This window comes from Priapulus caudatus, unplaced genomic scaffold (assembly GCF_000485595.1).
Source record: "Priapulus caudatus unplaced genomic scaffold, Priapulus_caudatus-5.0.1 Scaffold946, whole genome shotgun sequence".
Taxonomy (NCBI): domain Eukaryota; kingdom Metazoa; phylum Priapulida; class Priapulimorpha; order Priapulimorphida; family Priapulidae; genus Priapulus; species Priapulus caudatus.
The window spans coordinates 19686-37308 of NW_014578007.1; the positions used below are offsets into that span (position 1 = coordinate 19686).

Consider the following 17623-nt stretch of genomic DNA (forward strand, 5'->3'; position numbering starts at 1 on the left):
TATATATATATATATATATATATATATATATATATATATAGGCAAAGAAAGGGGTGAGAAAGAGAAGAGCGATTGAAAAGGAGAGAAAGACACAGAGAGAAACATAGCGGGGAGAGATAGCCTGTAACTAGGGTGAGCCAGAAGGGTGGGAGTGAAATTGGTGAGTGGAAACGAGGACATAGTTGTCGTACAGAGGAGAGCTGGCGTGACAAACTAGCACAGGATGAGCAGCCCGACCACGCACGCATCGGCTGCGTCAGGTCATCCACCTATTTGCCTTATTACATCAATCGATGGTACTAAGCCATTTGAGCAGCCGTGCTCGTGTAATCTGAATGTGTAGCGACGATAGATGGCAATTATACAAGAGTCAACTAGAAGTGGGCGGGAAGGCATCGAAGGGAATCGATGAGCTCGGCTTTAACCCGGTGCTCGGAGCGAGTGCTCCACACGACCGATATGTTTCCAGAGAGGGAGGATGCCAGGTCGCACTGACAGCATGCGTCTGACAGCGATGACTGAAACCTCGACCAAACCTCCGGCGATCAGGCACGCACACGCATGCATGAGTATATATCTATATATATATATATATATATATATATATCATGAGTGGGTGACTGACATTTCCGTATTGACTACGTGCAAAGTATTTGTATTAAAAAGCGGCATCTTTGGCAGGCGCTTGTAAACGAAACGCGAAGGTTTAACAGCAAAGTACGATGGAGAATCTCGCTGCCCCGTAGAAATATGAATTCTATTATATTCTCTATATATTTCTATGCTCGCTACACCTCATTTCAGCGCTACCCATTTAGGTATCTTCTTAATTGAAACGCTAAACAACATGTAAATATATTAAAAATGAAATTATTAATTAAATTCATATTATTGTTGTTGTTGTTGTTGTTGTTGTTGTTGTTGTTGTTGTTGTTACTGTATAAACAAGACACATTGGGTAGGCGAGTGCGATCGATACAGAATTACAAAGAAAGAGGGCGAGAGAACACACGCAAGAGAGGGAGAGAAAGAGAGAGATATCGATAGAGTTATAGAGAGAGAGAAAGAGAGAGATATCGATAGAGTTATAGACAGAAAGAAAAAGAGAGAAAGAGAGAGAGAGAGAGAGAGAGAAGGAGAGAGACACACAGAGAGATATCGATAGAGTTATAGACAGAAAGAAAAAGAGAGAGAGAGAAAGAGAGAGAGAGAGAAAAAGAGAGAGAAAGAGAGAGGTCGGGATAGAGATAGAAAGATGGACCGAGATAGAGGGGGAGAGGGGGGGGGGTTCCTAGAGAAGTGAAGACGCATTTACCGCCCGCCCACCCCGCACCGACTATTTCCCAGCCATGGCCTATGTATGTCCCAGCTGCTGCTAGGCAGCAACAGCAGACGTAGTTAAACAGCACCGTCGCTCGGGTTTGTATGCACAATCACGCAGGTGCAGCCAAGGTATAACAGCCATGGTCGATTGCATTGATTTTCTTTTGCTTACACCGTTGCCACGGCAACCAAGGAGAGACGCAACCGGTTTTGTGGAATATCTTATTGAAATAGCGTCGCAGCGCTTTGAAGGAACCGGTAAAAGGGCAATGCTGGAAAAAGTATCAAATAGTAGAAAAGACATTATGGTCCTGTTAGGCATGACTCAAGTACAATTTCATGCAAATCGCTTCAAAACTTATAAAACGACCTCTTTCCGCGAGTTTACCTAAATAATTCTTACGGTTTTAACGCGCGGCTATCGATTATTAAGGTGAAGCGCTCGCACACCAAACAGGACAGCCTTTATCCGTCCTCTATATAAAATTGAAATTCACATGTGTTTTTTAAAGCTTAGTAAGTAGTTAGTTAGTTTTAACGTAAGTAAAATGCCCTGCATTTTTTGCACATAACAAGACACCAATAGAGCAAGAGCACACAAACTGTCTATAGCACATAATTAAAGAACGTACACAAATGTATGCGGCCTTTGATATAACTAGAGCACATAGAATGGAGCACAATAGCAACCGAAGCCCTAGAGCGCGTAATTTGATTATGTGATCATGATCATAGCGATAGAAAACAATAAAAATAATTGCTATTATCTCTGACACAAACTGTGATTAAAATTCTTCGAATCGTTTTCGACGTGACACACAAGGCAAACTACAGACAACAAATTCCACGACAATTAGGGAGTATTATTTATTGTGAAATCAAGGAAAGCAACATTTGCCTTCACGCGCTACGCCTACTTACTTGGTTCTATAAGTCAATTGACGTAAAATAACATTGACATTGGCGCCTACCTTATTATTATTATTATTATTATTAAATCTTTGTTGCATGTAATTCAAATACAAATACATGTACTGAAGACAGTTTTTTCATGGAGAAAAAAATCTGATAAATGCAATAGTGTTGAGCGGATTACATTACATGATTACATTAGTACATTTACCACAAGATTGTTGTTCACATCTAACTCTCTCAGCGATAGTCGAATGAACGTGTTGCTGACGATTTACACCATAAAGCATTCACAATCCAACAAGTTTTAGTTAGCTCAACTAATAATTCATGTCCTTGAGCAGGGCGGTGGAAAAATAATCTCGCTTTTTTCTGATCAAGACCACCTCAATGTCCAAAATATTACATTTTACCCTTGCTGTATTACCGCGTTTTTGAAACATCAGTCTCCCTCATTAATGACTAGTACAACCGTTGAAAACCTAGACACTAAGTTCCAGGAAAACGTATTCGTATCGGACGTAACGGAGGGTTCTAGACAATCACCATCGATTCACGTGTTGCGAGAGGCGTGCACAGATTGCCATGGCAACTGAAGTTACGAATGTGCATTTTCTAGTCACAACTTCATATATGGAAACCTACTTTGCATGGATTAAAATCAGCATTATAGCGCCTGCACGCACGTGCTGACGCAGTGACTGTGCTGATAATACGCGATTCGTTCGTTACCTGTTATATTTATTTACGCTTAAACGTCTTATTACGCTTACTACGTCCCGTTCAAACTTCGCTTGTGCCTGCCAGTGAATGATCTGTGATGGCCGATACGTTTTTGCGTTAAAATAGATAATGCTACGTTGTCATAGCAACTAGGCTTAACGGACAGGGCGATCCACGTTTTTTCTATGAATTGTTGGGATGGGTACGGTAACTGAAAATTACCGTGTCACACATTGCTTTTAAATAGGCTTTGACAAAACAAGGATTTATGCATTGATTATTGATAAAGCTAAACACTGCATCTGGGTCTCGCCTGCCGAGGGTACCAGTCTTATCTGCAGCCTGCCCTTGTACGGCGTATATAAGCGTGCGCGCCGATACATCTCTGCAAACAAGAACGCGAATCTCGCAAGCGACAGGAGGACAATAATCGCATTTACATATATCTATATTAATCTGTTTATTTTCCACGTAAGCTCGATACGTAGCTCGCTGAAAAATACGAGCAAGATTTCTTCTTGGCCTTTGTCGGCATAACGAAGTTATGCAAATTGTTATACGTGCACGCAGTCATCGACAATGTACATTTAAGGTCAGCGTTCAAAGCAACCACGCGATCACACAACAGATAAGATGAAAAAATTGGCAGATGGTCGAACCGCAGAACTATTTACGAAAAATCGGGAACGTCACGCAAGCGACGGCAGACGAGCAGATTAGCATCTGCCGCGATCATAGACTGTAAGAGGCAGCTTGCACGCTGTCTGCTCTTCACACAATTAAAACATGAAAGCATCAGATTATACTGTCACAGCACGATTGAAAACGACACGACAAGTGCGTACATGAACGTAAAAGTCACGTTGCAGCACATTTATCCGTCATATGTGCGACCAGATGAGCTAAATTCCCAGAGCACTATAAGAGATTTATATGAACAAACACCGTGCACGCATAATCTATCACACCTTCACACACTTTTCGAATCCTTAGATTTTTAATTCGTTGGGCGACACTAGATTATCATAATATACCGTGGTTATTCTATAAGTTAACAAGTTAACAAATTATATAGCAACCTTAACATTAATTTACAAAAGTAATACATTTTTGGTCCAATTCCTGTATCACATGCAGGATTGATTTCCCAGTTGATCACAGCAGTCAATCATCACATCGCAGGAGGCAGTGACGTAATGTGAGGTAAGGTAATACCATACTCTCAGTTAGCACCATTAAAACAACAAATAAAAAAAAATAATTCCACCACATCATCCAGCCCATACACAAGGTGCTGAGGTAAGGGCTTTAGATCAAACTATTTGCTAAGAAAGCCAACTTATATTCCCCTAGCCGGGCCTAGTGGCTGACTTTACCTTTACATCGTTTTTTTCTTTTCACTCTAGCACATTATATTTTCCTTCTATTATGTGTTTAATACTTTGTATTGGAACTGTACTGTGCTGTACACAGAGTCATGATATAAAGTTTCTGGGTATGGGAATACCTTCGAAATTTTTCTGTTCAATATAAATTCATTACATTAGAAATTTGTGTAGTTTTAGTTGTGGAATCTAACAAGGTGCACATCAACAATCATGACTCGTTCAGCAAGTACCTTATTGCACTCAATGTCCACTCATACACGAGGAACGTCACTGCGTTCACTGGGAACGCGCGAACAGCACACACTAGAGAACCACGGAACAGTGCACGGACTCCGTCCTGCTTGCACGTGTCGGAAAAGCAGTGCAACACGCCGCGGTACTGCGGCTTATCTATTCTATCTGCCTGGAGACGGCTTTTGATGGCATCCAGAGGCATGATGATGATCCACGACACACTGCCTGCGCTTCCACCTGCGAGCATCGTCGACATCGAGCTCACGGAGCCATTTTTGTCCTCCAGCTGCTTACTAAGGAACTCGTATACAAGAATGTATAGGCCAAACGAGGGTAGGTCCCTCACGAACTGAATTCCCAAACCTGTGTCAAGACAATCATGAGTATAAGGTAGTTACAAGTTATTGTTACACAAGGATGATATTATTTATATGCAATTACGTAAGGTTGACAATTGGTTCTCTGGATGTTTAGCACTCGAATTAAAATTCGTCTAGGCACAGGGGTTGAATAGTGCAACGTTCCATCAGAACAAACCGATTTTACTTTCAAACTTCCACTGAGGCACAGCGTGAAATATGTGTTACCTTGGTTTAATATGCATCACCACACTAGCGATAGTGGAGCCACCACACGAACACATTTATAAACAAAGACTTCTTGTGGTAAAAGCACAGAATAATGAATACGAACGTATTCGTTAATTAGTCTGTGGTAAAAGCTTCTATACTTGACGCGTCAATGAATGATATCGTAGTGTATATAATTAAAAGCTCTACAGAGGAAAATAAATGAGACTAAAAAATCATGTGTAATGTACTGGTCTAATGGTAATTAACGGTAGTAATGGTGCATTTTAATGGTAATTAGACATTAATTGGTGCCAGTTCATAGTGCATGTGGTGGGGTAATGGTTCAGAGGCAGATGAGTCAGATCAAAAAGAGGCCAGTATACCACCTCATTAGTTTAGTACACATGCACAGACTCCCTGTGGGGACTAAGATATTGTATATTAATTTTGTGCAGCTATACTCAACAACTACCTCCGATCTACAAGACTCATCTAAGAGCTGATAGTCTACTTGTGCTGCTACTGCTACTGTTGCTGATAGGGTGGGTCTATGTCTCTCTGGGTACTGCCGGAACGTACCCTGGTAACTATCTGATATGGTTAGAGTTAGAGTTAGGGTTAGGGTTAGGGTTAGGGAGTATGCGTAGGCGACTCCCTAGACTCGTTAGTGGAGTAGGCGAGGTACGGTCCGGCATATTAGATAGTACCAGGGTACGTTCCGGTTTACCGGACCATGCCCAGGGTACGTTCCGGCAGTACCCAGGGAGACATAGACCCTGGCAGCGCTACTGTTGCTGCTGTTGGTTATACTCGCCCCAATAGATATTGCAACAAATGTAAACGTATGTTGTTAAGGAAAGACTTTGGCTAAGAAAACACCAACAACATGCAATTTGATGGTGAACTTTGGCATAATTAAATTATGCTTTGAAAATTGACAATTTCCTATGAGTTCGGAGACGTACATCAGCAGCCAGCTCGTATTTATAACATGAAATTACTTCAATAACTTTTTCCTTAGAGAGGTAAAATTTAAGGTATTTGTCAATTTAGAACTTCGATGTTAAAACTAAACATTGAGGCATTTACATTCATACATGAACACATCTTCCATTATAGCTACATAAACAAATTGCCTTTTTGAAAAGCCAAGTTATTAGTATCATTTACTTGCAGGTCATTAAATATTTCCCCCTCATGTCCGTAAAAACTCAATTCAAAGTTCTCTTTAATAATGTATTGAAAGCTCAACAAAAATTTTCACGCTACAAGTAAAACCAGTAGCACGTTCATATCCTGGCTATCCAACCCTGACTCCCAGTTTTGACCTGTCATGTATTTTCAACTCGCTAATTGGCAAATCTCAACACTGAAATTAAAGAGTGTTTCATGTTTATAAACATTAACGTCGTATGCGCACATGCGCAGTTTAACGGTTGGCAGCAAGCAGATGCGTGATATTGTTCGATACAAGCACACGCACGCACGCACACACGCACGCACGCACGTCTACGTGCACATGCATGCACGCACGCACGCACGTGTACCTACACACACACGCACGTACGCACGCACGCACACATGCACACATGTGTACCTGCACACGCACGCACGCACGCACACACGCACGCACGTGTACGTGCACACACACGGACGCACGCAGGCATGCACGCACGTGTAAGTTCACACGCACGCACGCGCGCACGTGTACGTACACACGCACGCACGCACGCACGCACGTGTACGTGCACACGCACGCACAAACTCATGCACGCACGTGTACGTGCACACGCTCGCACGCACGATTGCACGCACGTGTACGTGCACACGCACGCACGCACGCACGCACGCACGCACGTCTACGTGCACATGCACGCACAAACTCATGCACGCACGTGTACGTGCACACGCTCGCACGCACGATTGCACGCACGTGTACGTGCACACGCACGCACGCACGCACGCACGCACGTCTACGTGCACATGCACAAACGCACACACGCACGCACGCACGTGTACGTGCACACACACGGACGCACGCACGTGTACGTGCACACGCACGCACACACTCATGCACGCACGTGTACGTGCACACGCTCGCACGCACGCCGACGCACGCATGTCGTCGTGCAATATGCAGGTACTGCACGCGCGCACGTGTACATCCAAACGCAACGCACGCACGCGCGCATGCCACAACACGTGTACCTGCAACACGCCACGCACGGGACGCAATGCACGCAGCGATGTACGTGCACACGCACGCACGCACGTATATGTGCATAACGCACGCCGCACGCACGTGTAGTGCACACGCACCCACTCACGTGCACCTGACACGCACGCACTGTGTACGTGAACACGCAGCGCATCACACACGCACGGCAGGCACGCACCTGTACGTTTCACACGCACCGCAGCACGCGCGCATGCTAGCGCACGTGTGAGTGCCACAGCGCACGCACGCACGAACGGCACGTGTACGTAGCACACGCCAACGCACGGCAACGCACGCACGTGTACTTGGCATACGCACGCACGCACGCACGCGCGGCACGTGTACGTGCAGCAGCAACAATTGCACGCACAGTGTACGCACGCATGCACGCACGCACGCATCACGCACCCACGCCATACGTGCATTACGCACACACGCACGCCACGTGTACGTGGCACACGCACGCACGCCGCACGTGTACGTGCACACAAACGCCAACACGCACGACTCACCGCACGTGTAGCGTGCACACGCAGCGTACGTGTACGTGCCCACGCACGCACGCACGCACACCACGCCACGGCATGCACGCACGCACGCTACGCACGCCAGTACGCACGCACGCACGCACGCAGTACGCCACGTGTACGTGCACTAATATAAACAGCGCTTTCCATCAGAACATGTGGTCAATCCATCCTGTAAATGTCAAGCAGCACGCTTCGCTTCTGCCAACCATGACACATAACAAATACACGCTGACCGTGATCTATGACGTCACATGCAAACACTCCTATTGTTGATGCATGCATACAGCTACACTATATATTATTATAATGGTAGCGCATTTTGCTTGAATCTGATTGGCCCATATGTGCATTTGGAGGTCCGAGCTACCTCATACCGAGTTGACGCGCCATGTCAAACGAGGTACACCTCGCGTGAAGAAAGTGGGTGCTGTTGAGCGCTGGCAATCGAGGCTACCGCTTTCTATATCGAAGATTAGCAGCCAATCAGATAGCTATATTATAAAATAATATAAATAATATAAATATTATAAATATAAATATAAATATAATAAAATAAATAATTTAGAAGATAAATATAAAATTATTATTATTTATTTGTTGTTATTTATTTAGTTAAATTGTTTATTTATTAAATGATTATTAAATTATTGACTACCAAATTCAATTTGTTTTTATTTCTTTATTAACCATATAATAAAACGGTTATCGACCTCTGATGAGGTCGATACGTGACCTTGGTCGTTGCCGTTGGCCTCGGTGAACAATCCTTGACCAGGTCCGTATAGTCACGTATCGACCTCATCACAGGTCGATAATTGTTATAGTGTCATGTTAATAGTTAAATAATACACTACGTGCATTAAATGTGCAAAAAACAAACGCACGCCACGCCACGCACGTGTACGTGCACACGCACGCCACAAACTCAATGCACGACGTGTACGTGCACACGCTCGCACGCACGTGTACGTGCCACACGCACGCACGGCACGCGCTCACGTGCACATGCACACGCGCGCACACACGCAGCGCACGTGTACGTGCACATACACGCAGCCGTGTACGTGCACACACCGGACGCCACGCACGCACGCACGCACGCATGCATGCACGCCACGTGTACGTGCACACGCACGCACGCACGCACGCACGTGTACGTGCACATTGCCACGCACGCACGCATGCACAGCACGCACTGCACGCATCGCACGCACGCACGCATGCAGCCGCACGCACGCATGCCACGAACGTGTACGTGCACAACGTGCACGCACGCACGACATGTGTACGTGCATATGCAGGTACGCACGCGCCGCACGTGTACATCCAAACGCACGCACGCACGCGCGCATGCACACACGTGTACCTGCACACGCACGCACGGACGCATGCACGAGGTGTACGTGCACACGCACGCCACGCACGTATATGTGCATACGCACGCTCGCACGCACGTGTACGTGCACACGCACGCACTCACGTGCACGCTGCCAACCGCACGCGCACGCACGCACGCACGCACGTGTACGTGAACACGCACGCACTCACACACGCACGCAGGCACGTGTGAGATGCACACCGCACGCCACGCACGAACGCACGTGTACGTACACACGCACGCACGCACGACACGCACGTGTACGTACACACGCACGCACGCACGCACGCACGTGTACTTGCATACGCACGCACGCACGCACGCGCGCACGTGTACGTGCACACGCACACATGCACGCACGTGTACGCACGCATGCACGCACGCACGCATACGTGCATACGCACACACGCACGCACGCACGCACGTTTACGTGCGCACACGTGTACGTGCACAGGTACTTGTACGTGTCACGCGCGCAGCGCACGCACGTGTACGTGCACACGCACGCACGCCACGTTGTACGTGGCACACAAACGCAAACACCGGCACGCACGCACGGCACGTGTACGTGCACACGCACGTACGTGTACGTGCCCACGCACGCCCACGCACGCACACACGCACGCATGCACGCACGCACGCACGACGCATGTACGCACGCACGCACGCACGCAGTACGCACGTGTACGTGCACTACATAACAGCGCTTTCCATCAGAACATGTGGTCAATCATCTGTAATGTCACAGCAGCACGCTTCGCTTCTGCCAACCATGACACATAACAACATACACGTGACCTGATCTATGACGTCACATGAAACACTCCTATTTGTTGATGCATGCATACAGCTTACACTATATATTTTATAATGGTAGCGCATTTTGCTTGAATCTGATTGGCCCATATGTCATTTGGAGGTCCGTACCTCATAGACCGAGTTGACCGCGCATGTCAAACGAGGTACAGCCTCGCGTGAAGAAAGTGGGTGTGTGAGCGCTGGCCAATCGAGCTACGCCGCTTCTATATCGAAGATTAGCAGCCAATCAGATAGCTATATTATAAATAAATATAAATAATATAAATATTATAAATATAAATATAAATATAATAAAATAAATAATTTAGAGAATAAATATAAAATTATTATTATTTATTTGTTGTTATTTATTTAGTTAAATTGTTTATTTATTAAATGTATTATTAAATTATTGACTACCAAATTCAATTTGTTTTTTATTTCTTTATTAACCATATAATAAAACGGTTATCGACCTCTGATGAGGTCGATACGTGACCTGGTCGTTGGCCGTTGGCCTCGGTGAACCAATCCTTGACCAGGTCCGTATAGTCACGTATCGACCTCATCACAGGTCGATAATTGTATAGTGTCATGTTAATAGTTAAATAATAACACTACGTGCATTAAATGTGCAAAAAAAAATAAAAATTTCTGGCACAAAACCAAGTTATACTTGCCAGTATTGTCACATTTGTGCCAATGATTATTTTACGATATTCTACAGCTCTTGCTGACATGCGTGCATTCTTCCTCTATCTGTCGTGTTAAAAGAAATTCTTTGTAGCTTGCAGAATATTTTATGCACACTATACCGTAGCGCTGCACAAACAGAAGCGGTGACAATGTGTGCTGCAAGGCTATCATAAAATCAATGTAACCAATCAATTAATTACTAAATAATTATGCCATCAATATTATAACACATATGCATAGATAGAGGCGATATAAAATAGCAAACCATAAACTTCTGAGAATGTGCATACCTTTATAGCAAGCCCGTATACCCTTCTCTCTGTACACACTATAGAGACAGTGCCAAGGACCATTGTACATTGGCTTTGTGGCTTTTGCTCGAACAATAGCAGACTTTGCATCTTCTGGAAATCAAAAGTCATACGATTAATAGTATTAATTCAAGTTGATGTAACAGCAGAATAAAGAAAATAAAACTCCCTATCTATTCATTCTGATATGGTATTTTAATGTGTTCGAGCCTAGAATATTAAATTATGCACAAAAGACAGTGATAATTCATGCATTTTTGACTGTTAATTAACAGTTAGTTGGCTAACTCGTTTGAAGATGCTCGACCGAACTTGTCCATATTCACAGTTCATATGCAGTGGTATATGCAATCTTTATAGTAACATCAGTCCCACGTTAAAACCTACTATTTATGCCACCAAAAATTCTCAACAGATTGTTAAAATTCATGATGCCTGGCTAGCATGTACTCTAGGCATTTTAAAGTTGATGCTCACAAGGTCTGCCTCCAGCACCTACTAGGAAAGTAATGAAATTTTGATGAAGAATATTCCTTCATGTGACAGCAATTTTTTAGAAAATCGATCACACAAATATGTACCCATCTGCAATGGAGAAGAACTGTTGTCAACTAGGCTTTTACATGTCTGACAGGTAATTAAAGTTACCTCTCTGAATTTGTAGTTTGATCTTCACTAGGTCAGTTGGACATGTGATAAAGAGTTGGCCAATACCACCAGCACAACCTGCCAGGTATATGTCTGTATATGAGGGGTCCAAAGATTTTTCGCCATACCTGTGGACAAGATAATTATTATGCCATTAGCTTCTAGACAAAGCCCATATGAGAGCACCTGGATAACACATGGCAAAATAAAGTACTTGTGTTGACAAATAATATTCACCACGAGTAAAATCCTATACTTACTTTAAGGTGTTCAGGCGACGAAGTGTGCTGGTGTATATACCAAAGTATACTGAATTCATTGCACCAATAGATAACAAGGGAAAAAGAATTCCTTTAAAAAAGCCAGGTATCTGCAAAAACAAGACTCTACTGTAACATCACACTATACCTGCAACACAACATTACCAACCGAATATAGATAAAGACATATATTCCACACTATTGTGTACAAAGATGTTTTAAGTAATACTTCTTTGTATCACCTTCATTTAACAAGAGCCGCAGAGCGTCTGGGCTCATCTGAGGTCTGTTGCTACGGTTGCTAAAGTCGTGCGTAGTGACACCTTTGTTAGGCGCAGATATGCAGATACGCAGTTGCGTACACATCATTTCAGCAACCTTCTGCATTCTGCATACCTCCCAAATCCCATTGGTTGATACAAATCGCGTGCCTGAAACTCCTGTTTTATGGTGCATTGTGACCCTAACTCTAACCCTATTAAAAAATTAAAAAATTAATTGTTGTTATTAAATTGTTGTAAATAAATCATGTAAATATTTGCGTTAATTGGAAAAAAAATAGTTAAATGGATAAAGATAGAAAAATACAGAAAACAGGTAAATAATAAAAAATCTGATGGGATTCGATCCAAGGACCTTTGAGCCGTGACGCCTGTGCTGTACCCGTTCAGCTATCCAGGCTTATTGGCTTTCTAGATTATGGATGTGCCATGAATATGAGAACACTGTGACATCATTGAGGCAGTTCAGGAATCCATGTTTAACCCTCCTCTTGAGGGTCAAAAGGTTATCAGTAGTGATGTCACGATCATCGATTATACTCGATCATCGGTTGAACAGTGGCTCGAACCAAGCGCCTAGTGATGTCACGATCATCGATTATACTCGATCATCGGTTGAACAGTGGCTCGAACCAAGCGCTTGGTTATCAAAATCCATAATCAATTTCATCAACAACAACAACAACAAAAATTTCGAAAAAGTGATGAGAATCAGAGATATCATCGCTACTATACAAGTTATCCTTTATTAACATACATGTATAATACACACAGTAGTAAACAGTGCAAAACAAACAGTAAACAGGGCTAAACAAGCACATACATGCACACGACGTTACGCACACGCAGGCGTTCAACACCCCAAGTAATCGATTGTAACCGATCATCGGTTACTTGGGTCCAACCGATGATCGATTACGAAATTACAACCGATTGACAACACTAGTTATCAGACACTTACTCTTCGCACGTCAGTGGAAAGCACATTTCATGGTCCTTTCAATAAAGTGATAAAAATGGTAGGTCAGCGCTAAAACAAAAAAGTTTTTCACTCTGTCCATTAGCCCATGTCCTCAGAAAATGTCTGATATCTGACCTTTCCCCCACTGCCCTTTGACGTGTGACCTCCAATTTCACACTGGTGATGGGTTTCCTGCGATGGCTCAATGGTTGAGTGCTCGCCTCGTATGTGGAAGGTCGGGGGTTCAACTCCGGGCCGGGTCATACCAAAGACTTGAAAAATGGTACACACGGCTTCTCTGCTTAGCATTCAGCAAATAGAGATAGAGTGTGGAAAGTTAACTCGCAGCGCGCTACAAGTGGACTAACCCCCTACTGTAGCATTTACTGTGAAAGCAGCTGCGGGGCCTCAGGGTTACTAAAACGGAGATAGGCACCGCCCTATGCGCCATGTAGCTATGTGCTATGCGTATGAAGGTGCGGGAAGGATTTAAAATGAGTTTCCTGCCCATCACACAATACACCGAATATTAAGAGCATAGGTCGAGCCGTTAAGATTAGTGCCGCAATTGCGTATTTCTTCCTATACATTAAGTTAAGGAGGAAATATTCCCCCTCCGTTTACACATCTTGACCTTTGACCATTGACCCCCAAATTTGCCATCCTGAGTCCTTTTCACGATCCTCCCAACGTCCCGAATATCGTGACCGTACGTTGAGCGGTTAAGATTTGTGCCCCAACTGTTGACAGACGGACGCACGCACGCACGCACGATCATGCAATTCTACAAGCTGCATCTGACTACGTCAGATGAGCTAATAAAAGCTGGATATTCATATTACAGTTCTACTACCTACAAACTTACCCCTTCATATTGATATGTAGATTTGACAGAATGCCACAGTTTTGCAGAGTCTCTCAACGTCTGCTGACGAACCTTCAGTAACAAACGCAAATGCAATTACGATGATATTTGCAATAGTTTTCCATACACGTATTAAAACTTTGCAAAACACGAAATATTGGGAAAACAGACAAACAATTTTAACTTGATTGACTGCTGTCCAAAATCTAGGGGTCTGTATGACAATGAAGATACTTTTGGGAGGAACATTTAATGTGCATTTAACTATGCAGATTTTCATCCTTGTTCATTGTTCATACTTTCAATCCCCATTTTGCCTTTTAACTTTATGAACTCATATTGCATGAGTTTAGTTAATCTATATGCTCCTATATTTAGTAACTAACCTTCACTGTGTCAAAGGGATGTCCTACAAAAATGCTGGCTACACCTGAAAATTAAATAAATATGATTAGATCCTTTGTAACTAAAGCATGTATAATGGAAATGAATATTAGAAACAAGTATCAGTGCCTACTTTACACCAATTATATAGAATCTCATTTTTTTCCATTTTGTTAATATTGGCAGTTCAGACTAAATTATCATCGTATATCCTAACCTACAAATACATTTAGGTTCTAAGGCTTACCACCAAACCAACCAGCTATGAAGTTTATGCCTCCTTCCATGTTGTGCCAGAAACAAGAGTATCACAAAGTTGGATGGAGTTCATGGAAGTAGCAAAAATGAAGTAGATCTTTATCTCATTGTATTTCACTGCATACAACACAAAAAAGGATTTTTTTACTGCCATGCACATGAAACAGCAGTGTATAACTAACAAGTGCCGCAGTGCGACAGGGCTCATCTGGTGTCTGGTGTTCTGCTGATAAATTCATTTGTGCACAGCAAGACGTCTTATACATAAGTCTTCTTTATTCTTGTTTGACTTTCGCAGCCAATTGGAACAAATATATCAGCTACACTTTCGCACCCACCTAATCTCTATGCATTGCAAATTTGACACGGTTCCGCACATGAGGCTGAAGAAATTGAAAGCGTATGGAATAAGAGGAACACTCATAAACTGGGTTGAAAGCTCTAGTGGGGCGCCAGATGAGAGTGAGCGTTCGAGGACTGTACCCGGTACTCAAAATGGTGCTCAGTAGATAGCGGGGTTCCGCAAGGATTGGTCGATCCTAGGACCACTACTGTTCCTGGTATATGTAAACGATATCCCGGACATAGCGATTTGTGATATGAAAATGTTTGCGGATGATACAAAAATTTGGAAATCTATATCGACAACAACGGACTGCATGCTACTGCAGCATAACCTAAATATGATGTGTGAATGGTCAAGGAATTGGCTATTAAAGTTTCACGTCGGGAAGTGCAAACGGATGCATTTAGGAGGAAATAACGAACAGTTTGAGTACTCAATGACTGATGAGGCTGGGACAAGAAGAGTGTTAGATGAGATCACTGAAGAAAAAGACCTTGGGATATGGATAAATAGCGACCTGAAACCCACTCTAGTGTACCAGAGCAGCGAACAAAGCGATGGGGGTACTGATATCGATCAAGAAAACATTCAAGTACGTAGATAAAAGATATTTCCTTATCCTGTACAAGACGTTCATCAGACCCCACCTAGAGTACTGTCACCCTACTATAAGAAAGATATGGACCTGTTAGAAAAAGTGCAAAGGAGGGCAACCAAGCTAGTCCACTCTATACGTAACCTGGAATATGAGAGGAGACTGAAAATCCTAGGTCTATATTCACTGGAACAGAGGATCGAGAGTGAGGGGAGACCTGATCGAAACTTACAAAATGTTAACAGACAAAGAAAACATCAATAGCAACGAATTTTTATAATGTATGAAAGCACACCGGCAACCGGAACCACCAGGGGTAATTCCCTGAAATTATTCAAAAATAGATCCAGGCTGAAATTGTGACAGCACTTCTTCAGCCAAATAGTGGTGAATGCATGGAACGCACTGCCAACATTTGTTGTAGAGGCCAAAACGGTCAACTTACTGCTTTAAAAACAAACTAGACGGACTTGCGGCCCCGGTTTTTGCGCGCAGCGCACAGCTCGCGGCAAAGCCGCGCCCCAACAGCGAATACGCCGCCCCCTTTTTGTCCATTTAGACAGATATCTGAGACAGGGGTCTGAAAACGCACTCCGCGAAAACTGCGCGCAATCCAACCGACATTTCATGATGGACGGCTTGAGGCCATCTCCAAACGGTCCCTAAACTTTTTTTGGAGTGGCGCGCCTCATGGCTAAGACGTAGTGGCTCCTACAAGAAAATTCCAGAAATGCTGTCAATCAGCGATGACGCGCTCGCTCGTTGGCCGCTACGCGATGACGGGCACTACTGCCGAGTATAGAGTTATGTCTATCAGTCAGCAGAGCCTTTTTACGAAGTGTGGTACGGCGGCTCCACGTGGGGTGGCGGCGGCTAGGATGCTATCTTCATAGACGCGCTCTCTCGAGCCGTGCCGGCGGCCTGACTGCGTACAGCGAGGGTTTTACCAACCTCTTGACCCCGGCGCTGCCCCGTGGCGACGGCAACGCGTGGCGATGCACCTGCGCTGGGCGTGGCGTGGGAATACTGCAGACGGGGTAGCGTGGCCGGTGCCAGTTTTTACACACGTAGCTAAGTAGATACTCGCAAAAGCAGCAACAGCAACAAAAACTAACCAGCCTCTGCACGCCAGCGCGGCTTGCAACAGCACAGCAGCAAATGCCCCACGAAAGCCGCCATAGCCGAGCGCGGTGTTGACGAAAACTCGCATGTTACGCCTTCCCGCTATAATCGGATTCGCCGCAGTTCCGCCTCCTCGGCGCGCGAGATCCGTAGAGCGGCCAAAAGCGCGAGATGCTGCGACAACCCGAGGTCGGCGGAGACACACCGCATCGCGTGCGCCCAGTCCCCCGGAAGTGCGCGGCTTAACCGCTCTCGCGGTCGGGGAATCAAACGCATCTTTTGCGCAATGCCATCTTGATACTCCCGGTCTCTCTGATTTACATTGGACAGATATGGGTATTATAATAGGCCAGGCCTAAACTCAACCCATCTAACCTTAACCTTAACCTAACCTAATACGGTAGTAGTAGCCTAGTGTAGGTGTTGTACAATAACAGTAGAAGACGTCCATAGGCATAGGCAGCAGGCCTGAATAAGCATCAAACAAAAATTAATTAAAACCACTCGGGTCTGAGAGTTTCGTCGCTTACACAACATCATATAATAACACAATAACGTGAATACGAACGTGGGCCCACTTTATTCATGCTAAATAACCACAGGTTTTGCCAGCTAAATAATGCGCATTTCTAGAAAGTGACGTGCACGCTCCTTCGGAAGTTCTATGACCTGGCTGTAACTCAGTCACTGTAATCGCCAGACTTTACTTCCAGACACAGTTTCATTCACACAGTTCAACCCCTGGATGGCAACCCAAATGAAAGTGTCAATGACACTGTAGCTCACCTTGGGTGTGATAGAAGAGGGAGGGGGGATATAT

The 17623-nt window shown here is 44.4% G+C and overlaps 1 protein-coding gene across 2 annotated transcripts in view; it reads right to left on the reverse strand.

The window, feature by feature from the left end:
* Positions 1-258: 258 nt before the first annotated feature.
* Positions 259-17623, reverse strand: part of LOC106814571 (solute carrier family 25 member 45-like) — an 18675-nt gene continuing 1310 nt past the window's right edge. The window contains exons 2-9 of one of the 2 annotated variants that reach the window (XM_014818907.1): positions 14730-14857; positions 14485-14528; positions 14099-14170; positions 11992-12101; positions 11732-11859; positions 11063-11176; positions 4538-4943; positions 259-269 (exon numbers count right to left, since the gene is read on the reverse strand). In XM_014818907.1, coding sequence (XP_014674393.1) covers positions 4555-4943; positions 11063-11176; positions 11732-11859; positions 11992-12101; positions 14099-14170; positions 14485-14528; positions 14730-14769 — 897 coding nt within the window. In that variant the 5' untranslated portion in view covers positions 14770-14857 and the 3' untranslated portion in view covers positions 259-269; positions 4538-4554. Of the gene's footprint in view, positions 270-2176; positions 4944-11062; positions 11177-11731; positions 11860-11991; positions 12102-14098; positions 14171-14484; positions 14529-14729; positions 14858-17623 lie in introns of those variants that run through there. The other variant, XM_014818906.1, reaches the window with a different exon arrangement.